Source organism: Macaca thibetana, chromosome 14 (assembly GCF_024542745.1).
Source record: "Macaca thibetana thibetana isolate TM-01 chromosome 14, ASM2454274v1, whole genome shotgun sequence".
In the NCBI taxonomy this organism is placed as follows: domain Eukaryota; kingdom Metazoa; phylum Chordata; class Mammalia; order Primates; family Cercopithecidae; genus Macaca; species Macaca thibetana.
In genome coordinates this window covers 38,557,852-38,585,372 of record NC_065591.1, presented here as the reverse complement: position 1 = coordinate 38,585,372, position 27,521 = coordinate 38,557,852, and the positions used below count along the sequence as shown (strand labels likewise).

Below are 27,521 nucleotides of genomic sequence, written 5' to 3'. Positions count from 1 at the left end.
GACATCCTGAACAAGCAATATCCTCATGTTCCCCCCAGGTACTTTAAGCATTCCTCACACCTCCTCACTCCTCACACCTCCTTTTCCCTTCCTCAAAACATACCTGTTCAATGTCCTATTTCTTCAAATCCTGCTGTGGAACAAGAGTCAAATTGATATTCAAACCAAGACGTAAATGCCAGTGATGTTGCTCCTCCCAGAATTTATGCAAATTTTAAGTCATAAAGACTATTCACTAATACCCTATATCATTCAATGATAGTTATTAGTCCCATACTCAGTGTAGTGTAAAGATACTAGAAGGAAGAGTGGAGTAGCGGTTATACCGTTGATCAAATTTCTTTTAAGTGCCAGATACTGTGCCCATCCACAAACTTTTTCTCAAACTGCTTTCTAGAGACAAGAAAAAAAATTGTAGATTTGTTTGGTTTTTGTATGAGACAGAGTCTCATGCTATTGCCCAGACTGGAATGCAGTGGCATGATCTCGGCTCACGGCAACCTCTGCCTCCCGGGTTCAAGTGATTCTCCTGCCTCAGCCTCTGGAGTAGCTGGGACTATAGGCACGCACTACCACACCTGGCTAATTTTTAGCATTTTTTTCTGTAGAGATGAGGTTTCACCATGTTAGCCAGGCTGGTTTAAAATTCCTGACCTCAAGTGATCCGCCCACCTCAGCCTCCCAAAGTGCTGTGATTACAGACGTTAGCCACTGTGCCTGGCCAAAAATGTAGATTTTTAAAATTCTAAATTGAGGTTTAAACAATCTATTCCCTGGCATTACATCACCCTGTCAAAAGACATTTGACCACATAGAATTCTACTAGTGTTGATAATAATATTTATCAATTAGTCAGTGTATTCTACATACTGGGCACATTTTACATAGATTATCACTAATCCCTATAAATAGGTAAGTATTATTATTCTCTTTTCATGGATGAGGAAATGGTGAACTTTTCTATGAGCTAATAAATGATGAAATATATGTTTAGTTAAACATGTGTGATCTCACACTCTGTAACCCTCCATTTGTCTTAATATGTGTATATGTGTGAGTGGCAGAGGAGGGGTTGCCCAACCTCAAAATTCTATGCAAGGGCATCTCTGAATCAGAATAATTTAATTTTGGACAAAGTCATTTCCAGGGTTTCAAACAGAGAAGAGTTTTGTCTCTGAATGAACCACAAAAGTATCAAACACTCCAACAAATGATGGTGATCTATTGTCTCTGAAGAGCAGGTCCTGAGATTTGGACAGGACTCTTTGCTTCATATGGATTTATATTCTGTTTTCTTCTAGAAAAAGAGAATATTGCCTTTGGGAGATAGTAGATGGTAAAGCAAAGTATAGGGCTATAATTCTCACAGATAGGAAAGTTGAAAATGAAACTCAAATTCTCAAACCAGAAGCTCTGTATTTGCCTTCAATCATGGATTTATCATCTTTCATGAGCAAGACCTTAGGGATTGAGCATCAGTGGACTGTTGAGAAAATTGGGTGAAACCAAGTTCATCAAGAGGTTGCAGGACTGTAGACATATTAGGTGAGAAAAGAGAAGAAGGTCAAAGGGGATGAGATCATTTCCTGTAAACAAGTGGGTTTTTCCTAAGGAAAAGAAAGTTCATGCTTATAGAGGAAATGTCACTAGATGTATAGTAACTTGGGGTGGTTTTGAGGAAAGTTCCCCTTCCTCTAAGCAGAAGCAACTCTATGCCAAGGTACTGACTCCACGAGCCGAATGCAACCTAGAATCCATTCCCTACATGGTCCCTCTACTGGGCACAAGCCCCAAAACTCTCAGCAGAAGTCCTGAGTACAAGATATAGGCTTATGTTGCAAGTCAAGAAAGTCAGATTAGGAGTGGCAAGGACATAAAATTTCAGAAATCTATGAATAAAAAGATGGTCTATAAACTTTCAACAGAAAGAATGGTATGAGTGTGTGTGTATGTGTCTGTGTGTGTGTGTATATGTGTGTGTGTGTGTGTGTATCTGTGTGTGTCTGTGTGACAAACAGGAGAGACTGAAATAAGGTAGATTACATACAAGAATCAGAAATTAGAATGGTATCAGCTTTCACCACAGCAAACTGAAAGCTAGAATATTTTTTATCTATCTCACATCATTATACAGAGCTGCGCAATTCCTGGCAATTTATAAAGTAGTACAGTAAATTTCTCTGATGAGATGAATTATCTAACACAAAGATTAATTTTTGTATGTTAAGAGATAGATAGTAAATATTTAGGCGTTGCTGGCCAGATGTTTGTTGCCACTACTCAACTCTGCCTCTATAGAGTGAAATCAACCATAGTCAAAAGCAAATAAATGGGCAAGCTCTGTTTCTAGAAAACTAAAAAAAAAAAAAAAAAAAAGAAAAAGAAAATAGGTATTAGGCCACATTTAACCTTAATGTATGGAACCATAATCTAAAATATAAAAATAATAGACTGATAACTAAAGACTTCATATCCATAACTAAAGATCTGCATGTCCATAAAGAGACATGCAGCTTTATGGTAAATGAGAAAAATACAGTAAGATTCAGATAAATATAAACTACTGTACACTGAAAAACAGAGTAGCATCAATCTCTACGTACTGTCCTGATAATGGGATGTTTTGGTCACTTGATACACCAACAATGGTATTTGTTCTTGATTTAGGAAATGATATTTTCATTTCACATGTCTAAATTGGAAAAATGAAAAAATAATTTTCAGCCACCCAGCAGAATTTTATCAGTAATAATGAAGAATTTAAAGTGTATCCTAGCCTAAGATCTCCTTTCAGAAGCTGATACACAAAATGATTAATGATATAAACTTCCTGGAGTTGCTAATCAACACAGACATGATTCTATGTGTCAACATATATGAGTAACAAAAACGGCATATCTTTTAGGTGCCATATTTTTTCTGGAAGAAGTATAATTGAATACATCACCTATTAAGACCAAATAAGACCAAGATAAAATATAACACAGGGAGAACAGGCCCACAAAAGGCCTCTGTCCTTCCTCACTGACCCTATTCTACATTTCAACATTGTAAGACTTTTTAAAAGATTCAGTGGGTATTACAGAAGATTTGTTAAACCCTCTTGGTGAGCAGACCTGAGGGTATCAGGCTAGCACTAAGGCCTCATTTGGAAGACAGGCACCAGGAGGCAAGAACATCTGGTGGTCATGTTCCAAAATTTTTCCAAATGTTTGAAGGCATAACTAGACTTTGTTACGTGTTCGCTTTTGGTCTCAAGGGCATTTCACTAAGACCTGGTTCATTTGGAGAAAAAGAAAACATAGGGATTAATACCAAAAGAGTTGTTCATGCTGAAAATGTGCAAGAATTTTCAATCAAATTTAATATAAGTGCTGCTGTATCAACATAACAGCATGCTAACTCTGGTGCACACATGGAAAATATAGACTGACAAACCACTGGATTTCATGTGTACACATTTCCTGCTTTAGAAGGAAATGTCCAGGCAGCTGAAATATTGGCTGTCTTCTTAGTGGCGACCAACCACTAAACTGAAATGTCTAGGTATATTCCTCCAGCATCAAGGAAGGAGTCAAGGATGTCAGGGTTCTAAGGCAAAAATCTAAACAAATTGAATAAACAATCTTTCGCCTGGAACTATTTAAATAAAGACATTGAGAGAATTGTTATTATGTGAAAGACTGGGGTTACAAGATTTATAGTCAATTCTTTATCATAGCTAATATCTTCTTAAATTTCAGTGAATGGCTAGTGACATCATGCGCAGAACAATAGGGTATTGGAACTTGCATATAACATTTCTAGTACACAGTCACCAGAAATGTTGCCATTCAGGTTTCATGTTGAGTAAGAATGTTGGCCATTGTTCACTGGTATATAATAGTCGTGGAAAAGTAGAATACCTTAAAAATTTTTTAGCTAAAATATGTACTCCAAGGAGGTGGAGGGACAAGAGTATAGTGAACTTATTCCACCCCATTATCTCCCACACTCTCACCACCACTATGAATCCCTCATGGGCATTGAAACAAAAAAGACATTAATCCATCAAAAGGGCAAGTATGGATGGTAGACACTTTGCTAAAAATGGCTGACAATGAAGCTGCTCACTGCAGAGAACTCCACGACTTTAGAGGAGCAGCCTCCAAAGGACAACATAGGCAAAAACAACAGTGTTTTGCTTTTCTAGTAAGTTAGCAAAGGCTGACTTCATGAGATAGCAAGATGGTGATGACAAAAATTTTGTCTCTTACTGAGATGAGGGGAAAAGAACCACTCTGAATATTTAACCTTATTTACTGATTGTTATATTACGGAGGGTTTTTTATACTCAAGCTTCTGGGGGACATGTGTCAAAGCATCTTTTTTTTTAATAATATATGGGAAATATTTGAATATATGTGGTTTTTTGTTTGTTTGTTTGTTTTTTGAGCCGGAGTCTTGCTCTGTCGCCCAAGCTGGAGTGCAATGGTACCACCTCAGCTCACTGCAACCTCCACCTCCTGGGTTCAAGCAATTCTGCTTCCTCAGCCTCCCGTGAATACATGTTTTATATATTAATAATCAGATATATAATAATGAAAGGCGTCTTTGTATGTCAGTTTTGAGAGAGTAGACATCTCTGTGGGAAGAAGGGTTTTTTTAGAAACTTGAATTCAAACCAATAAGACAGTCAGCCAGTCCACCAATGCATGCATTAGCCCATATCTTCTTTAGTCCCAAAGGGAGGAATTATAACCAACCTGTTATGAGGCTGATGATTACTCCAGCAGCAATGCATCCTAGGCAGCCCACTGCACTGTAGTAAAGGTAGGAGATTGAGTACCAGGTATCAGCTATTGCAGGTCTGTGGAAAACAGCACATGTCACCAATTCTGTGCATTCTAAAGACCCACAGTGGTATAGAGGACTGCTCAGGATTCATTTTAGGGCCTGGCATCTCAAAAGTCTAAAGCATAACTTCTTGTCATTTAAAAAATTATATTTAGACAAAATGTGTTTTGTATTCCACTCAATCTAATTCATTCCTGAATTAAAAATATAACAATATAGATACTGAATCATAAGTATTACCATGAGGATTGTGTCTTTCATTTCATTTGTATTATTTATTCTTCAGATATTTATTAAGCCCAGATTTAGTGCTAGTGATTGTGACAGGCATTAGTGATCTAAAGATGAGAAAGTCACAAAGTCTACATATAGGAGCTAATAGATAATCATAAAATGGGTTAGTTTTGCCTCAGTAGAAAAGGTATAAAAGATTAAGGCAGCCTTCATAGTAGTATCAAATTCAGATCAATGCATGAGATGATACCTCAGCTCATTTTGAAAGAATAATTAGTAGTTAATCAAGCAAAGAGGGTAGTCAGGGCCAGGAATTAGCATTCCAAGAAGGTAATACAGTAAGTAAAGGCAGGAGGGAAGAATCGACATGGTTTATGATGAACCATAAATAGGTTGAAATTCTTTGATATAAAATTTATGGAAAGAAAATGAAACTCAAAGGCAAATGGAAGCAAAATAATGGAGTGCCCATTTGGAACCTGAGTCAAAATGAATTTTATGGAGGAATGGAGGACACTAGTACAGCTCTTGAAAAATAAAGATTTTAGGAGAGTAGAAATGAACACTAAGACATTACTATGGAGGAAATAGCTTGATTAAGGACCCAAATGTAGGAAAGAGTGGGATAGGCATAGGTAGAAGAGAAGAGACAGAATTCAGAGTAGAAGGAAAACAATAGTTAATAACATTAAAACCACAGGAAAGTTTGGCAGATATTTAGCTCCAGGATAAAGGTTGCATTTTATTCCATAAGCACATGAATCATTGAAGTCATCTCCATGTGGTAGTAATGAGTTCAGGAAGGCGCTTCAGAAAAAATAAATCTAGTGATGCTTGGATAGAATGGGTTGTATTAGAAAAGAAGAGAAAATAGAAAAATGGAGGAAATCAAAAATACAAATAGGATAATTTCACTTTTCTGGACTTTGTAATGACGAGACTTGCCTCAAGATTGACAAGGACAATGGAGAGGAGAAGATATGCCGGGCCAAGAGAGACTTTCATAAATGTAATTTGCCACATTACCTGGCCAGTTTGAGAAGGCTGGGCTCAGAGGAAATGAGCGTGTACAGGGAGGTATTGATGATAATCAGAAAAGGGCTACTAAAAATGAAGTACTTTTGAGGATACACAAATAACACAAATCCTGTATTTTCTAGACTTGCTCTTACATACAATTAGAATGTGAGTGAACATTTATTAAAGTCATGTGTAGTGCCACTTGATATATATATACACACTCATACATATATATACACACATATATACATATATACACACACAAACATATATACATACGAAGAGAGAGAGAGATATATATAGTCATCTCATTTGATCCTCTCAAAAACGAAGTATAGTAGGTACTAATACCCTCATTTTTCAATCAAGGGCTCTGAGAATTCAAGAAGTTACAACTTACTAACTTGTCCAAAGATACAGAGGGAATAAATGGTAAAACCAAAATCCAAACCCAGGTATTTCACATTTCAAAGTCCACAATCTTCTCTCTACACAATAGTATCTGATGTGTTTTGACATTTTTGATCACTTACCCCAGCCAGAAGCAGAAAGGGAAATCGTTTGTTAAACCCTGTGTTCATATTGTTTGGTTTAGAAGCCATAGGTTCATAGCAGTGCTCCTAACTCCGCATACCTACAAGCATTATCCTCATTGCTCACAAACTTCTTCTACTCAGTTTTATTCTTTGAGGACACCATATTTCTCATACCCAGTCACCTTTCAACCCTCCACTATTTTTCTGTTTTGTACTCATATCTCCCATTAACTCTTTCACCAAATCCGTTTTTGTATGTCTGAATACCTCTGTATTCAGACATACAATGGACATCTGCAGAAAGCTGCAGCCCTGCGTGGCACTCTTCAGTGCTGGGTACTTCCCAGAGTGAGTCTCACAAGAGAGCAAGATGTGTCTCATCACACTTATCTCTGAAGAGTGCGCCTCCCTCTTACCAGGTGACCTACTCTCTGGGACTCAGCGCCATCTTTAAAGTCAGCATACCTGCTGGATAGCACTGGAGACCCTGTTGCTGTCACATTTGATTTGATACATTGGTCTGTTGATAGAGGCAAAGGCCATGTCTTAGAGGCTGGTGCAGGGTAAACGAAGGCCCCAATGGCCACCCAAAATGACAAGATGATTCCAGTAAGAAGACCTCCTAGTGCACCCTGGATGAAGAAGAAAAAAGTTAATGGGAAATTTGACAAAGTTGTCTATTGAAAGAATAATGAGATGAGGAGTTCTATGCCTTAGAGATTCTGGCATTCCACCCCAAATCTTGGCCCCACGTTTTGGAAACACTCTACTCAAACTGCCTTCACCTCAATTCCCATAATGCAGGTTTATTAAGGAGTGACTTGTTCTTTAAACGAAGACACGAGATAATTTCACACTGATCAATATATTTAGATTTCTAGCAATAATTATTTTTCTCCTTAGGGTTTCTTTCTCTTACTACTTAAAAAGCTGCTGAAACTTTGATTCTCATTAGAAGACTTTCGGAAGTTAAGGAAAACTTCAAATATCAGAATCATTTTTTGTTATCGACAGCTTTTATACAGAAAATATTACTCCTATCTCTCTTCCTAAGTAACTGACAGAGTCCCCCGAATCCCTAGTTTTGAGGTTTTTTTGTTTGAGTATGAATACTAGCAAGTGCATTTAGTAGTCTTGTCATTTAAGGTTTATATTTCTTGATAAATAATGAAAATTCAAAGAATCATTTTTCTTGTAGAGGAGGCAGAACAATTTAGCAGAGATTAGGACCACTAGAGAATATAATCAAATGTTTCTGGTCACTGCTAGGAAGCTGAGCCTTCTGAGTCAGAGAAAACAAACCTGTTGGCTTCTCTAGTTAATCAGAAAAGAATAGAAGAGACCGTGGTAAGAGTTCCAGAATGCTTTCTTCATTATTGTTTGAAGAAACTAAATCAGTGTGTGTGATTTGAATACTTGTGCCTTGGTCTAAACAAGTGGTCTGCAAATTTCTAATATAACAGTCAGACAATAAATATTTTAGGTTTCATGAGCCATGCAGTATCTGTCACAACTACTCAGCTCTTCTCTTACAGCATGTAAGCAACTATAGAACAATACCCAAACAGAAGAGGCTGGCTGTGTTTTAGTAAAATTTTATTTATGGGCACTGAAATTGGAATTTGATATAATATTTTTGTGCCAGAAAATATTATTCTTCTTTTGACTTTTTTTTCCCAACCACTTAAAAATGTCAAAACCTTTTTTAGCTTGAAGGCCTTACCAAACACACGGGGCCAGCTAGATTTGAGGCATATCGTTTGCTGAACCCTGGCCTACCAGTAAGTGGCAAATGGATTTCAACTGGACAGCTAACCCTGGTTGTTCTATAATAGCTAGCTGGAGAGCCATGTTGAGACAGATTCTGAAGTTGCAGCCACATTCTGTGGGAAGGAGAGCCATGATTGGTTAGTAGGATCAGTCATGGCCATTGATGAGGGGAGAGGTGACACAAATTTATAATATTTACTATACTTTAGTAAATATCTAGGCAAAGGACATGTCTTAGAGGCTGATGCAGGGTAAATGAGGGCCCCAATGGCTGCCAAAAATGACAAGGTGGTTTCAGTAAGAGAAATCAAGGTGGTTTTCCTGACCAAATAGAAAAAAACTCCAATGTACTAACATAGATAATAAATTAATGTTTACAGTGCACTGTAAAATCTTATGTAGTTAGCTCATATTTTTTTGTGGCTAGGATATTGTCTTCCCTCACATTATCTCCCCAAAGACATATTCTTGTCAACCCCAATATCAGACAAGTGATTAAGACTGCTTGGGAAGTGCTGCAAAGACCCGAATGCTCACTACCCATCAACCTCTTTACCTAGCCCAACAAGATTTATCTAGGAGAAGGGTCAATAAAGGTCAGGTAGCCACAGAGACCTAATCAGGTATACTATCTGACACAGACATTATGGAATATCCTATAGTATATAGATAAATAAGTATAAAGTCAAGCTTTCTGGAATCAAAAGACTTTTCTCGAAATACATGCATGTAAGTGTGCAGATGGCAGTAACTGGAAAATGGCAATTTTGTTAGATTGAGAAAATCCTGCTATTATAAATGTTTAAAAAATATTGTTATATTATTTTCCAGATAATTATTTATTTTGATTTATACTCAATACACAGTTATCCAACCAACATTTACTTGAAGACATACTGTTAGCTTGCCAGAGCAGCAAAATGAAGATCCAGCTGTCAGAACCCAAGTTTGTCCCTTCTCCCCTACATAAATTAGTTAATTAGTTTAATAAAGTTAGTTATAAATCTAGGTAACTATACACAGAAAACAATTAGATTTACATTTGTAAATATGAATTTTCAAAATTGTGTTTCAACAAAACTATTCTTGAATTCAGAATCTATTTTACAATTAATGTTGTGGGCCTTTAATTTAGAGAAGACTTAATTTAACCTTAAAGAGTCAGCTTTCATGTCAGGATATATGGTAGTTCATAACTACCTCTGCTTTTCTTTCATTTCCGTTCCCAGGAAAATGTCACTGAAGTCAGAGATAGGTAGACTCAAGCTCTGTTTAATTCTACTGTGGATTCTTTTCCTGGTTAAGACAAATAGCTTTTCCAAACAGGGGTGAGAGGAGGAAGAAATGGCTGGGACCAGTTTTTGACTAGGAATTGTGAAGATGGCTGTGGGATCCTTACCTTCCAGTTCACAAACGGGAACACAATACCCAAGGAGAATAAACCCAGCATTGGTCCCCCGCACATGCCGTGAATGCTGAGGGCAGCCTGTGGAACAAAAGCAGACCAGATGAACCCCCTACTCAAGGGTATCTGTGACTTCCTGGCATCATCCCTCTCCTGGACCTGGGATACAATTGGGTCCTAGTTCTGACTGTGCCATTTATTAATTATGTGCTTTCTATAAGTCATTTCTAAATTCTAGGCTGAATGATAAGCACTGTATTTATGTGTGTGTGTGTGTCTGTGTGTGTGTTTGTATGGTAGAAAGGCAAGCAACCTGAATTTAGTTTGAAGTCCAAGCTGAAACTCAGTGAATTTCAGTCTTCTTTCTCTATAAAAAAAAAAAAAATAAGGTCATAGAACCAAGGGGACTTCAAATCACCTCTAGCAAATTTTTTTTCTTTTTTCCAGAAAGATGGGTTGCAATGCTTGATTGTTTTTTCCAGATTAATTTCAGAGAAGTCAATGCCTCAGATATATTCTTGACAAAATGGAGGCAGATGAGGGTAAAGCCTTGCTTCTTACCCAGCATCAATACTTAAGTTAATATTCCTGGCATTTCCTCTGCTGACTGATAGCATTAATTCACAGTTTCTAGGGTTGCTGAATTTGAAAGTTCATTTACTAGTGATTACATAAGAGAGTCAATAAATTAGTAAAGGTAATTTTATCTTCTCCTGTGGGACAAATATTTCACAATCTCTTACAAAGTCAGTAGCCACCATGCCTCAGAAGAAAAAGGCCTTCACATGATAAAAACAAACAAACAAACAACAACAACAAAAAAAACAAGGTGGTGGGGGAGGAATTCAAGAGTTCCTGGATTTAAAACTATGTATATTTCTGTAGTGTACAAGCAAACTAATTTTAATTTTTACCTTTCTTTTGTTAATATTAAGTATGTTTAATTAGAGGAAGACTTAGAGCTCATCTAATTCAGCCTCCTCCCCAATGCCCAAATACCTGCTAAGCCACTCCTGCAAGTACAGGACAATAGCTTTGTGCATTGGGGTTAGGGTTGCCTTTGGGGCTTGGGCAGGATATTTTACCTTATTTTACCTTGCTATGCCTTAGCTTCCTCACACGTCATGTGGGTATGCTAATACTTGCTTCCCATTTGGGGGGCATGGGGTTTGGTGAGTATTCAATGTGGAATCCAAGAAAAAACACAGAATACTGTCTGAGGAGTATGGAGCACATAAAGGCACCAAAGTGTTGACTACTACTATTATTATCTTTTTATTACTGCTCTAACCTTCTCTATTAGTGAGCTCTGATCCCTGACGCATGCCATTTGTTTGCTGAACTGTTATGATATCCAGAAAGTTTTTTCTAAAGTTGAGATTAAAATGCCCCTAGAAGTCATTAACAGCTCTTAGCAGAATTAGCTGATAATCATTAGGACAGCAGCATATTGGATAGAACGACCTTTCTCAAAGGGAGCTGGGCAAATCACGAACTGATCTTCCCTGCTGCTATTTGACCCCAGCCCCTCCTGCCCCACTACTCTCCACTCCATTGTGGTTCTGTGGTCACATGTTTCAAGTGAAACAGGTTTCCTTACTAGAGGATTTTTCGAAGCCTTCAATATGCCCCTGTATCATGTGGATTTTGGAGAGTGGAATGTAGTGTGCAGTGTGTTCCAAAGTCTTTTGACTGTGGAAATTTTCTTTCTTGGAACATGTTGCAGGATGAGACTTTCCAGAACACATTTTCTAAAGTCTTTAACTAAAACATTGAATGGGTCTTTGTTTAAGGAACTTAAGCTGCCCCACTCTCACCCTCAGCACTACCATAAACACATACCATGGGTACGGGGTGGTTTCAGAAACATGAAATGAAATTAAACCTGGCTCTATATCTCATCCCTAGGGTACCTAATTTCTTGTCTTCTTCTCATATGTAAATTCAGAATATGAATGTTATGCCATTAAACTCAATTTAGCAAGGGTGTTTGGAAAATTAAATAAGGGAATTATAGTTGCCTTTTTTTGCCCGTCAAAGTCAGATGTGTTCAGAGAAATGAGTGGACCACCTTAGACTCAAATACCTCTCCTAGGAAAGGAGAGATCAGGGTTTTCATTCTTGCCTATCGACATCTCTTCAACTGCATGGCACACATCTTAATCCATCAAGAAGGTGGGCCCAGCATACTCAACTGAACGAAGGCAGGAGGATGAGGGCATCACTCACAACTTCTTCCTCACTACAAGAATTGTTTTCCACTAGTCTTTGGAGGAGTCCTTGCCTATCTGGAGCCCCTCATACTTCAATTGCAGAGGAGCTTACAGTGGAAGTATCTCTGGAGGAAAACAATTTAGTGACTCTAATCATCACCAGTTGGACATGATGATACTTTCTTAAGAGTAAATACTGATTGTGGAGCACAAGACATCAAGAGGCAACTTGGAAATATAGGTTCCATGAATAGGAAAATAAATCTTAAAAAAGTACCTGAGATCACTAAAGACAAAGCTCACCACCTTGCCACTTCTGCTGTGTAGACGGGTATATATCAGAGCGCTTCAAACATTATGAAGGGATTATAAAGCATCTGTGATAAAACAGTATGTTAATGGCCTATTAGAAAGGACACCATGTCCCGTAAGTTCTTTTATGTAGACAAGTGAATTATTCCATCACTTAGCTCTCCCAGATTTGTTCCCTGAATCTTATAATGGAATTAATGGAACTTATCTAAGTAATCATTGGAAGGATCAAGTAAGTTAAACTGCTCTGGGAACTGGAAGGCCTTCTGTAAACATTAATGATTACTATTCACTTACTGTGACTCATATCTTCATTTGAAAAACATTTATTGAAAACTTATACCATGATAAGAAACTCTAAATGATGTTCAGATTACACAAGGCCAGGTGTGGTGGCTCACGTCTGTTATCCCAGCACTCTGGGAGGCCGAGGCTGGTGGATCACTTGAGGTCAGAAGTTCAAGACCAGTCTGGCAAATATGGCGAAACTCCATCTCTACTAAAACTACAAAAATTAACTGGGCACCTGTAATCCCAGCTACTGGGGAGGATGAGGCAGGAGAATCGCTTGAACCTGAAGATGTACTTATCTGATGCTGTTTTGTGAGTTGGGTAACATGAGGAATGGGGATGGGTGGCTCAGGAGACTTGGGTCATAAACCTAGTTTTTCCACTAACTGTGAGACCTTGAACAGGATATTTTCACTTTTTTTCCTGTAATCACCTGCAAAATGAAGATAATTGAAACAGATTATAATTGAAACATAAGGTTCCTTTTAGTATTGATATTTTGTGGAATTGGGAGCTGTGAGTTCATCTTGGATGACAGGTGGAGGTGAGTAGATATCCCATTCTACCACTCTTTAATTATGTAACTTTGGGACAGTTACTTCTTAGTTTCTTCATCTGGAAAATTAGTGCATTAATTATACTACTTTAAGAGAAGTGATGAAGATTAAATGAAATAATACATTTAGGACTCTGCCCAGAACAGAGTGTTACATACATGTTAATTATTATTATTTTAACTATTATTATCACTACTTTTATATCAGGATAATAAATTCTCAGATCTGAATTTTTAGGAGTTTCTAATTTTATCTCACTATCCTATTACTAGTTTTAATAGTTTCTCCTTCTGAAAGTGATTTTGGTTGAAATTTTACATGTATTTTTAATTGGGAGCTGGTATTATTAAATGTCAGCCTTTGGATCTTGGAGGAAGAGGCAGGACATTAGAAGAGAGTGGGGGGAAGTTCTGGTGACATCAAATGTGTCTTTTCCTTCTTTCGTTACCTGCACAACACCTCCCAGGACGGATGCAGCCACAGCCATAGTGGTACACAGCACGCCAAATAAGAGACCTGAAAGAAAGAAAGAAAAATTACAACCGTAATTTCCTGAGGGATTCCTGACTTCAAGGGATGACATGACCCCCACTCAGAACTGTCTCTGATGGAAGCCCTTTGCAAAGGGATCTCAGTGAGGACCGTCCTCCACATTCAGCCATCATCAGCCCCAGGAGAGGCATTTAGGAAGTCTCTCTACCAAGGAAAAGTTTCAATGACCTGCTTCCTCAGGCCAGGCGGAATGAACTGGTATCCAGCCTCAAGGGTTATCCTAAGCTTCTAGAAGAAATCCGTTATGTGGAAACTACATGAAAATGTGGGAAAGGTCCAGACTAAATCTAGACAAAATTAGTGGAAATTAATTCCAGGGAAACCACCCTCCAGCAAGGAGCTGAAAAAGAAGCTACTAATTCCAGGAGTCCAGTAGCTTTTCATCTTAACAATGGTTAAATAACGTCTACACATTCTACCTAACAGATTTCGCACATCTGGAAACTTTTTCAGATTTTTCCCTTTGGCACTTTATTTGTATTTTCCTTATGGTCCTTAGTTATGCTACATAATGATTTATTTGTTTCTATATCACCATAAGGGCCTTCAGAGTACAGTGCTCTTCTGGTATCATAAAAGCTCACTAATAAATCAGCATATATGTTTTAGTCAACATGTAAAAATAATGTCTTTTCTAAACCATCTTTTAAAAAGCCATTTTTTATACATCTTTGTTGAAAAATCATCTCAAGAGTACACTGAATTCCAATAATAACACATAAACTAAATAATAGAAAGGCAAAAAGTAGCAGGTAGAGACAGAGACACAGTGACAGAAATGGAAAGAAAACTATTGTGTTGATTCTTTTTGAACATTCTCTGTCAGCTATACATCCAGCCCAGTTCCCAACATGACTATTAATTCAATCTTATTGAATACCAACCATAGATTTGACACTGCACCAGATGCCAGTGCTATAAACTTAGAACGTGATTCCTGTCTCTAACAGCTTTCACTGTAGAAAGGAACTACTTGTAAATTAATCCAACAAGTGTATGCATATACCCAAGAACAATGCCTGGTACACAGCAAGTACTATGTATTTATCATTTTTATTTTATTTCAAATTCAGTACATGATATTTCCTATCAGGAACTTACTCTTAAAATGAAATCAGGCTAGCAACTTTTGAGGCTCTCTTTTCCAGCTTTTTAAATAGTGAATTATCATTAACAATGTGCATGTTAAAATAATTTGGGGGAAGTATGCAGAAGTCCACAATTTACTTTTAAATGTACCAAAAATATGATGGATTAATGGATGGATAGACAACTGGATGGATATGCTAAAAAGCAAGCTTAGGAAAATATTAATGGAGAATCTAGGCAATGTATACATGATAATTCACAATAACATTTTTAAACTTGGCCAAATAATTTAATTTTTGTAATAAAATATAAGGAACATAACACAATAGCATAATTAAAATCATTATTGTTAAGAAGTTTATATAGGGAGAATTCAAAGTAACATAGAGAAAAACTTGAATTCTTCAAGTATACAGAAGAAAAGGACAAAGTTATGAAAATAAGAGAAAAAGTGAAAGATATGGAAAACAACCTAAATTAGAAAACCAATGAAGCATAAAAGGGATGGTAAAACTATTCATATTTGCAAGCAACAACCACACTTTCAATAAAATCAATTTGCATTTTAAGAATCAATGAGAGTTGAGTAAATGGTCAGATATATCATTTTCAAAACAAAAAGAAAAAATTACAGCTTCCACAATGACAATAGTTTATAAGACATTATGTGGAAAGCATCTTACTCATAATATCAAGGAAAGGAGGAGGAGGAGGATGAACAAAAGAAGAAGAAGAGAGAAGAAGAGAAGAGCGCAAGGGGGAGGAAGGAAGAGGAGCTGAAAGAGGAAGACGTTAGTTTAGTTAATACGTAAGATTTAAAAAATACAATACAGTTAAATAGAAAAAAATAAATTCTATTGCTAGGTGGAAGATTGACAAAGATATCAGTTGTTTCCAAATATGTTTTCAGGTTTAATGCAATCCCATGGGATTGAGGAGTGGCAGTGGGGGGTTCAGATAGGTTCCATGGAATAAACGTTAAAGTCATTTTGAAAGAATAAATAGTAATGAATAGCCAATTTTTTTTTGTAAAAATTACAATGGAAACATTTTTAATTTTTAAACTGAAAGAAAAATGAGAAATTGTTCTATCATATATTTAAATAAAATACTACAAAGCTATAATATCAAACAAGATGGTTTAGTCCTGTAATTACAGAAAATAAGTATATACTATGAAATATATTCTTATAGATGAAAAAAATTTATGTTATATATTTTTGTTAATGAAAATATGTTTAAAACAGGAATATTGGAAAAATAATGCTGGGGAAGTGAACTATATAAAAAAAAATCTTAGTGGCTGGATGTGGTGGCCCACGCCTGTAATCCCAGCACTTTGGGAGGCTGAGGCGGGTGGATCATCTGAGGTCGGGAGTTCAAGACCAGCCTGACCAACATGGAGAAACCCCATCTCTACTTAAAAAAAAAAAAAAAAAAAAAAAAAAAAAAAAAAAAAAAAAAAAAAAAAAAAAAAATTAGCCAGGCGTGGTGGCACATGCCTGTAATCCCAGCTACTCGGGAGGCTGAGGCAGGAGAATTGCTTGAACCCAGAAGGCAGAGGTTGCGGTGAGCTGAGATCATGCCATTGCACTCCAGCCTGAGCAATGAAAGTGAAACTCCATCTTAAAAAAGAAAAAGAAAAACAATTTAATTTATCTAATCCCAGCACTTTGGGAGGCCGAGGCGGGTGGATCACGAGGTCAGGAGATCGAGACTATCCTGGCTAACATGGTGAAACCGTCTCTACTAAAAATACAAAAAAAAAAAAAAAAAACTAGCCGGGCGTGGTGGCGGGCGCCTGTAGTCTCAGCTACTTGGGAGGCTGAGGCGGGAGAATGGCGTGAACCCGGGAGGCGGAGCTTGCAGTGAGCCGAGATCACGCCACTGCACTCCAGCCTGGGAGACACAGCGAGACTCCGTCTCAAAAAAAAAAAAAATAAATAAATAAACAATTTAATTTATCATCTTAAATAATAAATCAAATAAGTAATTTAGATGTATTAAATATAAAATATAAAAGTACTTACAATCTAAAAGAAAATATAAACATAAGTTTTTAATGTAAGAAATTTATAAGCATAAAGAAATGATAAAATAATAAAAGAAATGATATATTTGATCAAACAAAATGAAATTTTCTGTACATGAAAAATATGTTTAAAAATAATTAAGCTGGTAGACATTCTACAACAGACAAAGGACTTACTTCCTCTCTACGTAAAGAGATTTTGCAAACAATAAAATTTCTACTGTCTCATCAACAAATATATAGAAAGCATAAATAATTTTTTTACAAAAATATACAAATCATTACTATCTGAAAAATAATGGTCTATATTTCAAAATATGTAAATTAAAGCAAAAATGTGATGCCATTTTGTCTACTAACTTGGGCAATTTTAGAAAATAGTAATATTAAGCACACAAAAAATGTATCAACACTCACTGCTGCCACATAATTATGTATTCAATCCTGCTAGAACAAGATTTCATAATACATACCAAGAAAAATAGGTATAATTTTATTTAACAATGTACATAAGTTTTCCCAAATTACTTATATTTTCTATTAGTAAATACATAATTTGTTTATACTTTAAAAAGTAAACCTTGTGAAACTGCAATTTCTCTGGTAAGTGCTGAACTGATTATAAACATAATATGCAATTGCATGATTAAGCAAGGAGCAATTATTCTTTGATGGGGTTACTGGGAGTTTGGTAATAAGGAACAGTTCTTCAGAAAAGAATTCGGCTTTTCTTTGTCAAGGAGACTGGCCATAGTGAGCACAACATCTTCCCATGTAGAGAGACTAATGACCATCACACAGTGTAATCAAGAGAGATTGATGTGATTAGTCTGCAGGGGCATCCAATCTTTTGGCCTCCCTGGGCCACACTGAAAGAAGGAGTTGCCTTGGAGTACATAGAAAATACACAAACACTAATGATAGCTGATAAGATTTTAAGAATTTAAAAATTACAAAAGATTTTTAAAATTACAAAAATATCCAGAATGTTTTAAGAAAGTTTACAAATTTGTGTTGGGCTCCATTAAAAGCCATCCCGGGCCGCATGTAGCCCACAGGCCATGGGTTGGATAAGCCTCGTTTAGAGTGTAGGGTAAGTATAGAAGAGTATCTGAAAATAAAATTAGTTAAGGTAAACTAGCTAGCCATTCTTTCCTGATACCCTGCCGGATCTTTGGAAGTGTAAGAATCTATATGTGGGATTCTTCACATGTCTCACTGTGCATTTGTGTTTATAAGTGTGTCCTGAACAGCACGTGCAGGATTTTGACATGTACCACACGTACATTTCATGATATGGAATAGAAGGTCCACCAGCTGTACCTACATAAGCCTTTACTGATCCAGGTGCTCAGCTTGTCGGAGAGATGGGGAAAACAGCTCTTGACAAAATCCTCAAAGGTCACTGTTGCCAAGGCATTGATGCTGGCAGCCACGGTGCTATAAGGAAAGAAAAGTGAGAACATGGTCTAAGCTACGTAAGGCAGAACTACCAGCCTGCCCTCTCGTCCAGGGCAGATAGATAAGGCAGGGCTCTAGGAAAAACAGATGCGGACAGGTCTCTATCTTCTGAGACTCCATGGGAACTATATGGCCTCTTTACTCATCTTTCAAATCTTTTTCCATGCTATTGCTCTTAAATTTTTTCCATGAACTACAGTGAAGAAGCTAGGCTTTCATAATCTAACACCCACTAATTCCTCTTAACAAGAGGTTAAATGACCTAGCAGGCAGCACCAGAGGAAATGTGTGTGTGTGTGTGTGTCTATGTGTGTGTTCAGGTTGGAGTGGAAACAGAGAGTAGTGACTACCCTAACCCAGGAATCAGTACAGCCTGCCACTCATTAATTATTCATTCATTTATTTATACATCGTTTTATTCATTCTGGGTATCAAGCATACAATGGTGAACCAGGAAGACATAGATCTTGCACTCTAACTGGTACACAAACATTTGACAACCAATTATTTACCTGCTTACAGTTGTGAAATTGTTGTGAAGGAAAATAGCAAGGTGCTATAAGAGCATACAGAGACCTAAATTGATATGTAGTTTGGAAAATTTTCCTTAGGAAGTGACAGATAGGCACTGGGAAGATCCATGCAAAATGGGAAAAAGATGTTGTAGGAAGAAGGAAAACTTACATATAAATGTCTCAACATAAAAAGGAGCTGTTACATTCAACAACCGAAAGCTACCAGCGTTGCTGGAATGATATTATAACAGTAAAAGAGAAAGTGGCAAGAGATAAGACTGGGAAGTGTCCACATATCGAAACTGCATAAAACCTCTGATATTCCGTCTCTCACTTTCCAATCAGAGCTCAATCTTATTTGACCTAAAACTTGCTTAGGTGACACAGCACCTGAACGTTGGGGTTTTCTTTGCAGAATGACATGAGACCTTCTTTAATTCCTCATACAGACCTGGAATATTTTAGCTAGTGTAATAGATAAAATATTCAATTTAAGTGATGCAAAATCACAACTATGAAAAAAAATTCTGGAAAAGAAATAGGCCAATGAACAAAAGATGTCTAGGAATTTGTAACTTTTCCATTTATATTAATTAAAAATTATTCTGTTATCCTCTGGTGCTTACTTGAACACAAGATATAGCTATGACTTCTCTAAGTAATATATACAGAGGAAGTAAAAACTGTCCAAGACCCATATCTGAAAACTAAGTGCTTTGGGGGTACTGTTCGTATTTTTCTAAGAATTAAAACATGATATGTGACCCCTGCCAGACTCCTCTTCTATCTGGAGCTCCATAAAAGTTAAATAAGGAGAGAAGAGGATTAAATAAGAGGACTTTTTATGCTCCCAAAATCTTTTTCTTAATATACATCTTGTGAAAGTTTCCAACATCAAGGTTAATCTTTGAATCCTTTGGGTGGGAGAGAGCAGAAAGTTGAATTTGGCCCAGAAGGGTAAGGTTTGTAGAACCTTTGCAGGGTTGCACTGGCAGTCAGGTGTATCCATATGTCAATTTTCAGATTTTAAAGCTGCTACAAGATAGTGCAAATATTTTTTCCCCTATGTCTCAACCACTATCTCCCCATTCTATCCCCACTCCTGTCTTTTCCTTTCTCTGTCCCCACAGTCTCCTTGTGGTTGTGGCAGCAGTAATCTCTCTATACCATATGTTGTCCAGTGTGTTTCTTCCTTGAAAATTTGGGACTTAGAATAAAGGAATCAACACTCTTTTATGGGGGATTTATTCTGTTAACAGCCATATTTCTCCAGTCTGGAAAGAGTGAGCCTCAGAGTAAGAGAGCAAAAAATAAAGCACGTAGAGAGAGACAAAAAGACAGAGTGTGACCCTTACTGGTGTTTGAGTCTCTGGTGCTCATTATCTCTGTCCTTAGTGTCCTTGAGATCCTAGGACCAACACCATAGGACATTGTCTCTGCTAAAAGTTTTGAAAGAGCAAAATTATATATCCATTTCAAAAATGCTAAAATTTTACCAAAATATACCACTGAGATAAGCATCTTTTCTAAAATTAGCATAAATATATGCATTTTATTCTTCTACTTTTTAAATAATTTATGCAAATATTCTCAAATATAAATAATACCTTTCAAACCGAAAGTCAATACCTTATTAAATTGTAAAATCAAAGAAATATTCCTTTTAGAGTACATAATAAAAGGAGGATTTCTGTTATTACCTTAATTATTTATTATTGTTCTCAAAGCACAATTACATAAGAAAATAAACATAGAAGTACGCCTATTTAAAAGAAAGAAAATAAGTCAAGAGTATTTGCAGATAATCGATTACAATCAAACCCCAAAGAATCAACTAAAAATATTGTTTTAAAACCCCCAGGTATCAGGAAAGTTCTGTAAAATAAAATTAATTAGGGTATCAGCCTAATAGATAAATTATATTTTAAAGCACAGTCATCAAAATTATTGGTGTTGGCATAGCTAAAGACCAATACATCAAAAGAATGTAAAAGATAATTAAGAAGAGGTATCAACTACAAAGAAGAATATAGAATGTAATAAAAGTAATATTTCAAGTCAGTGGTGAAAAATGGCCTGTTTATTAAAGACAAATGGGACAACTTGGTTACTAGTTTACAAGGAAAATAAAGCAGGAACTTCACTTAATTTCTTATATCACATGTATAGTCTAGATAATTTAATAATGTTAATATTGAATAAAACCATAAGTATACTAGAATGGTGTCTAGTTGATTATTTACAATCGTAGAATGGACAAACCTTTCTGAGCATGATGTTAACCCTGAAATCAGGATGTAAAACATTAATATAAATTAAAATCTTTATGTGCTCAAAAATGTCATTAATAAAGCAAATAAACAATGAACAAATGAGAAAAGCAGTCCTTAACCTAGGTCAATTGGCTACTTTTCTTATATATAAAGAGGCAAGCTCAAATCTTCCTGACAGAGAAGACCAAGTCTTCAATTTGTATATCACTCACTCCCTTGGTTTCAAACCTTCTAATGACTTCCTATTTCACTTGAAATGCAAACTCTACCATTTTATGAAGGCTCGTCATGATTTGATTCTTGCTCACCTCTTCTAACTCATCCCCACCTGCTCTGCTCCCAGGGCCTTAGGTGCCAGTGTTTCCTCTGTTCTTCAAATACTCCATACAGTTTGTCTCCCCAGGGCTTTAGTATTTGCTTTTCCCCCTACCTGTAAATGTTCCTGCTTGTGCTCTTCACATAGCTGGCTTTTTTGTATCCTTTAGATTTCAATGCAAGTATCACATATTCAGAAAGGAGTTCCTTAAAGAGCCTAACAAAATTAGGACCCTCAGACCTCACCTCTCTCGAGGATACACGCTGTTATTTCCTTTATACTGTTTGCTATTTTCAGACACAATCTTATTTATCTTTTTTACTCACATGGCCATCTGCCATGTCTGTTAGAAAGCAAACTCTGTATAAGCAAGGACAGTGCTTATGTCAGTCTTGTTCTCTGCAATATCCCTGATGTCACCAACTGTGTCTGGTATAATATAAGCCTTCTAAAGTATTTGCCATAATAAAATGCATGAATGATTTTGTATTTAGAATAATGCCCTTATTTGAGAAATGGAAGTTATTAGCTGTCTGATGTGTTATTAAAGATGAGATGAATGGAATACAAAGAATAGATGTGCAGAATATATAGCCATGCATTGCTTAATGGCAAGGCTATGTTCTGAGAAAATGCATTGTTAGGTGATTTCATCATTGTGCTAACATCATAATGTGCTTACATAAGCCTAGATGGCATTGTCTGCTATACACCTAGGGTATATGGTATAGCCTACTGCTCCCAGTTTGCAAACCTGTAAAGAATGTTACTGTCCTGAATACTGTAGGCAATTGTAATACAATCGCAAAGCATTTGTGTACTTAAATATAGAAAAGGTATGATAAAATGCAGTATTAAAATATAGGGCCATCATCATATATGCAGTCCATCATTGACTGAAACATCATGTGGTACATGACTATATACATTGCAGCCGAATGAATAAGAAGAGCCAGCAGAGTGAGCTGCTTTATGTAAAGGTGATGTGAAAGTGTGGGGTCAATTAGCATCAGACAAGGTAGGATAATGAGCATAAAAGTCTTCAGTAGGGACAGATCAAGGCTTACATCCAGCCCGATCAAGGCTTACATCCAGCCCCTGCAGTTTACTAACTCACCATAAGTAATTTTTCTATCTGGCTAAATCTCATTTTCCTTATCTGTATACTGATGAGTGAATATACTGATGAGTGTATACTGATGAGTGAAGTTCTAGCCTCATATGTTGTGTGCCAATTAACAAGCAAATACAAATAACACATTCAGAAGATCAGTTTACACACAGTGAGTGCTTGCTGAATACTGTTGATCACTACACCATCATCCTTGTCATCCTTTCCATCATCATCATCAGATTGTTGTTGATATACAAACCTCAGAGTTCCACTGAAGGCACAAGCCACAAAAAGTCCTGGCAGTCCTGGCATTGTGGCAAATATCTCCATGACAAAGTATGGCATCAGCTGAAGAGGAGGCAAAAAATAAAAAAGTACAATGAAGAAAGAAAGAAAAGAAAAGAGAGAAAAAATAGGATTTGCGGCTTTCTCATTAGTGTTTGAAATGTGGGAAAATAGCTTTTGAGCAAAAGGAGGTAGGAAGTTTATTTTCCTTGTTTTCAATATATGCCATTTTCTTTCCTGTTTATCCTGAATGTTAGCAACTAAGCCCTAAAATCAAACCCATAAAAGTAGTCTTCAGGGAATCTAGATATGATGTTCTACTCTACATCCAGGTTTGTGGCAGAGGAGTCCCTCTTTGACAGAGCAGGACAGTTAAATACATATAGAGAGGGAAGGCAAATGATTGCTTCTCATGAGCATATTGTCCATAAATAAAGTTTTCAAAACCATGTTTACTGTACTATATCAGCACAATATTTAAATTATGCTGAGAAGACATGAAAAGAGGCAGGCATTGTGGAAATAAGGATCATTGTCTCCAATCTGAGGTTCCTTAATCAACTGTGAAACCTGTAGGAAGAGTCCAAAGGCAGCAGCAACATCCAAAGCCATGGTTCAAGCCGCATTCCACTGTTTCCAACCTTGCTATGTTACCAGGCCTTGTCTTCAGAAACAAAGTGAGGTGCCCTCCTTTTTTTTTTTTTTAGATGGCGTCTCACTCTTGTCACCCAGGCTGAAGTGCAGTGGCGCCATCTCAGCTCACTGCAACCTCTGCCTCCCAGATTCAAGCAATTCTCCTGCCTCAGCCTCTGAGTAGCTGGGATTACAGGCGCCCGCTACCATGCCTGACTAATTTTTGTACTTTTAGTAGGGACGGGGTTTCGCCATGTTGGCCAGGCTGGTCTCGAACTCCTGACCTCAGGTGATCTGCCTGCCTCAGCCTCCCCAACTGCTGGGATTACAGGTGTGAACCACCGCGCCTGGCCAAGGTGCCCTCTTTTTTACATTCTCATTCCCCTATATTTGAACCTGGTAGATGCAGATATCACCAAAGAGAAGAAAGAAGCCAACTTCTTGGGGTTTGAGAAATAGTGAGCAGTCCAGGCAGAAAAAGAAAAGCCAACATTACCCAACAATGACCAGAAGCATGCTCATTCCAGACATTCCCCACTGTCCTCAAGAAAACCCATACCTGGTCTGGTGCTGAGATGATGCCCGAAGTCCAAGGGTCACAGTCTTTGAAGTGAGAGTACATGATTAAGCCAGAGAAGACAGCACACACCAGAATGATCCAGAGACCCAGCAAGTTAAAATACAAGGCCCTAGAAAAGAGCACATAGGCCTATTGGTAGCCTGCATACTATATCATGGTGTGGTGAGGTCATTATCAAGTACTCAAGGTAAAGGATTTTAGACCTTTTTGCTAGTAAAATAAAATTCTACAGCCTTTAAGAATCACTACACTTTATACTTTTGTTATTTTTTTTTCTTTTTTTTTTTGCTTGAGAACATTACATTTTTAGACTCATTACCAAATTTAAATAAAGTAAGATTTTTAAGTGAATTTTCCTTTGAAATCAGGAGTTTTCTGCAAAGTCTTAATATGTGTGGTATGAGATCTATTCTCTTGGATTAAATTTCACATACCAATCACTCATATTATATAACTTCAAGTGATTTTCCCCCTACTCAATTCATAAAACTGTCAAAAAGGCAACTTATATTTTTAACATCTTTTTCCAGAGGGATAATGAGCTAATACAGAAATAGATAAGTGTTGGAAATATTCACTTTGGAGATTAATGCAGGTAAAAGTTAGAGTTGGTTTGTTAAAAAGACAACAGAAGTACGAAAAACTTAGGATCATCTTACCCATATTATGTGGAGCAATTCATTTTATTTTAAAACGCACAGATATGCCTAATTCCAGCCTGGGTGCTTTTGTAGTATCCTACAGTTATGTTGTATTCATTACTGTCCTTTGAAAGTCAAAATTTTACTGATTTCCTCAATTCCAGAGAGGACATGAAAGTAGGCTGGCCTTACCTTGGCCTGAGAGAATAAACAAACTCACTGTGGAGATGGCCACAGGGGGCCAAGAGAGCAATGCTGAACATTGTCTAAGATCTAGTCACTGTTTGAAGGGAATCATATTTAAATGTAAGGACATACATTTATTTCAAAGTCCTCTAAAACCTATACTGTATAAGTGTACTTGACTTTCAGAAGACCCTTCAAAGTCCACATTTATAAGGCAAATATGCCAGATAATTTTCCCATTTAGAGGAGTTTTCACTTCACAATTTAAAGTTTTTTAAGAAGTTTTTATCTCAAAGGCTACTTCCTTGAAAGTATTTTGCCAATGCAATGATTTTTGTGTGTTTGTTTTTCTTGCTGGGCTTTGGGAATACAATTGCTACATAAAATGAGCAATACTGATAACTGCTTTAGTTGTACTCTGGCTGTCTCCAACCTTCAGGCCAACTCTATTCAAGCCTTTGCTCTGGCCGGCTAGAGAGGCTTTCCTGTTCGTCCTTGTTTGTAACAGTCACTTCCTGCTTTCTTGTCAGTTTCTACTCCTTAGAATTAATTATGTCACTATAGTATTTATGATCTGAAATTCTATATTTATTCATGTATTATTGTTTTGTGTTCCCAGAGCACTGAACAGTTTCAGCATATAGCAAACATAAAATTATTTTTTTGGTAAGAAATGATGAAATGATTGAAGAAATTAATGGTAGAAATTCATTACTACATAATTACATTTTTTACACTGTTTCTTTTTAAAATATACCATTGGACCTGGAGTTAAAAGTCTTTACCCTTAACAAGTATGTGACTTTAGGCAAGTCACATAACACTCTGAGTCAGTTATATCATCTGTAAAAAGAATGTAATGTAACTGCCTTACTTTTTATTATAGGATTATGAGGATTTAATGAGTTACACTCTGTAAAAATATGTGGAAGTTATATAGCCATCCAGAGGACAGTCATATATTATCCAAAACAATCTTACAAGTTTATCGGTCAACTATGCAAAATGAGAAACCAGTGGCAATAGAACATTAAAGTCGTTGTATTTTTAATCTGTTTACCATTTGAAATGGACGTTGGTTCTATACAGGGTTAATTCTTCTGTTTGTAAAATAGGCTTTTTCACTGATCCATTCAGAAAGCATTTACTGGGCAACTGTCTGTACCAGGCCCTGTTCTAGGTACTGTGGCTATAGCAAGAAGCAATGCAAAACCCAACCTCGTGGAGATTACATTTTGGGATTAGAAGCAGGTAATGAACACTGAAAATAAATAAATAAATACATACATAAATAAGATAAGATAATTTTAGATCTGATAGAGATAAGGGGAAAATAAACTAAGGAAATAGAAATGGAACAGCAACTGTGTGTAGATGTGCTCATCGTAATTGGGAGATGGGACGTGATACCCTGCATCAACTCCTACCCTCACAGCACCATTTGCTACCAGCAGACCTGAAAGATAAACAAGGGTTTAGAAACACAAACAGTTAACTTCCAGGAAGCACATGTAACTGTCTTGGTAAGTGATACTATTTCTAGGTGCAAGGAAGATTTGGCTTTAGATTAAGTTGTCTTTGGTGAATAATCACATTTCTGGTCATGAAACCAAATGTATGTATATGAGCCACTCCTGATTCTAACCCATGCCCACCTTCAGTGTGAACTTTATGGATCTATTTCTACCTACCTATATTGCAGGATTAATTTTCCTCAAGTACTAGAGATTTTTTGAAGCCCCATGGAATGTCTTAATGACATTAGGCTCTCAGATAATGGAACAAAAGCAAAACATCTCATCGGCATCTGCAGAGCCTCCTAGGTGACAGTCAGTCAGCAGCTGGCTCTGAGTGGCTTCCAGATGCCCCTGAGTGCCCTCAAGGCTCCAACTATGTGACAGATGGGAGCCCTCACCATTTCCCCACCACAGCAATCTCCCCTGCAGCTCTGTGCACTGCAACTGTACCGAACATCTGAACTGATTTCTCTCTCCTGAATTTTATGAACCCTGTCACCTTAGATTCTCTCAGGGATCCCTTTTCTAAAGCAAATTTTTATGTTTCGTCTTTCAATATTCTCACAAAATCACTATCACAGTCCTAATCCCTTCGTGGGAGTCAGAATGAGTGGAACCAGGAATGGCAGTCCTGAATGTTAAAAAATGATGTACATTTGTTAGGAAATTGTGTACATTTCTTTCTTCATGAGTATGCCTCCTTTTCTGCCAGCTTTCTTACTCACTAAATACTAGTAAAACAAATTCCAATTTCCAGGTAACTATAGGAATGGGATTGTATTTATTTTTCTTGAATTAAACTACTTTACTAAACGAGGTTTCTAAGATTTATATACAGAAATATGTGTGTGTGTACACATATTGATTGATTACAGCTATATAATTGTATTACTTGGTCTATCTTGTTGGAAATGTCCTAGTTAGATAATGATAAGTTCATTGATGGCTTCTGATTAGTTAGCCTTAATTTTCATTTACATATATATATATGAGTGTGTACATACACACACTCACATATATATGCCCATCCATACATGTGTGTGTCCCTGTGTAATACATACACACAAGTATGACCTTCTCAAGGCATTACTTTGTTTACTAAGCGATAAACATTTAATAAGCACAAAGCATTGTTCTTGGTCTTGTGGGGAAA

General features: G+C 36.8%; 1 protein-coding gene across 1 annotated transcript in view; it reads right to left on the bottom strand.

Moving 5' to 3' along the window:
* SLC5A12 (solute carrier family 5 member 12) overlaps window positions 1–27,521 on the bottom strand; it is a 54,511-nt gene that overhangs the window by 6,679 nt on the left and 20,311 nt on the right. The window contains exons 7-13 of the mRNA XM_050755395.1: window positions 24,004–24,133; window positions 22,786–22,874; window positions 18,175–18,287; window positions 13,623–13,690; window positions 9,796–9,882; window positions 7,092–7,258; window positions 4,746–4,849 (exon numbers count right to left, since the gene is read on the bottom strand). Coding sequence (XP_050611352.1) covers window positions 4,746–4,849; window positions 7,092–7,258; window positions 9,796–9,882; window positions 13,623–13,690; window positions 18,175–18,287; window positions 22,786–22,874; window positions 24,004–24,133 — 758 coding nt within the window. The remainder of the gene's footprint in view (window positions 1–4,745; window positions 4,850–7,091; window positions 7,259–9,795; window positions 9,883–13,622; window positions 13,691–18,174; window positions 18,288–22,785; window positions 22,875–24,003; window positions 24,134–27,521) is intronic.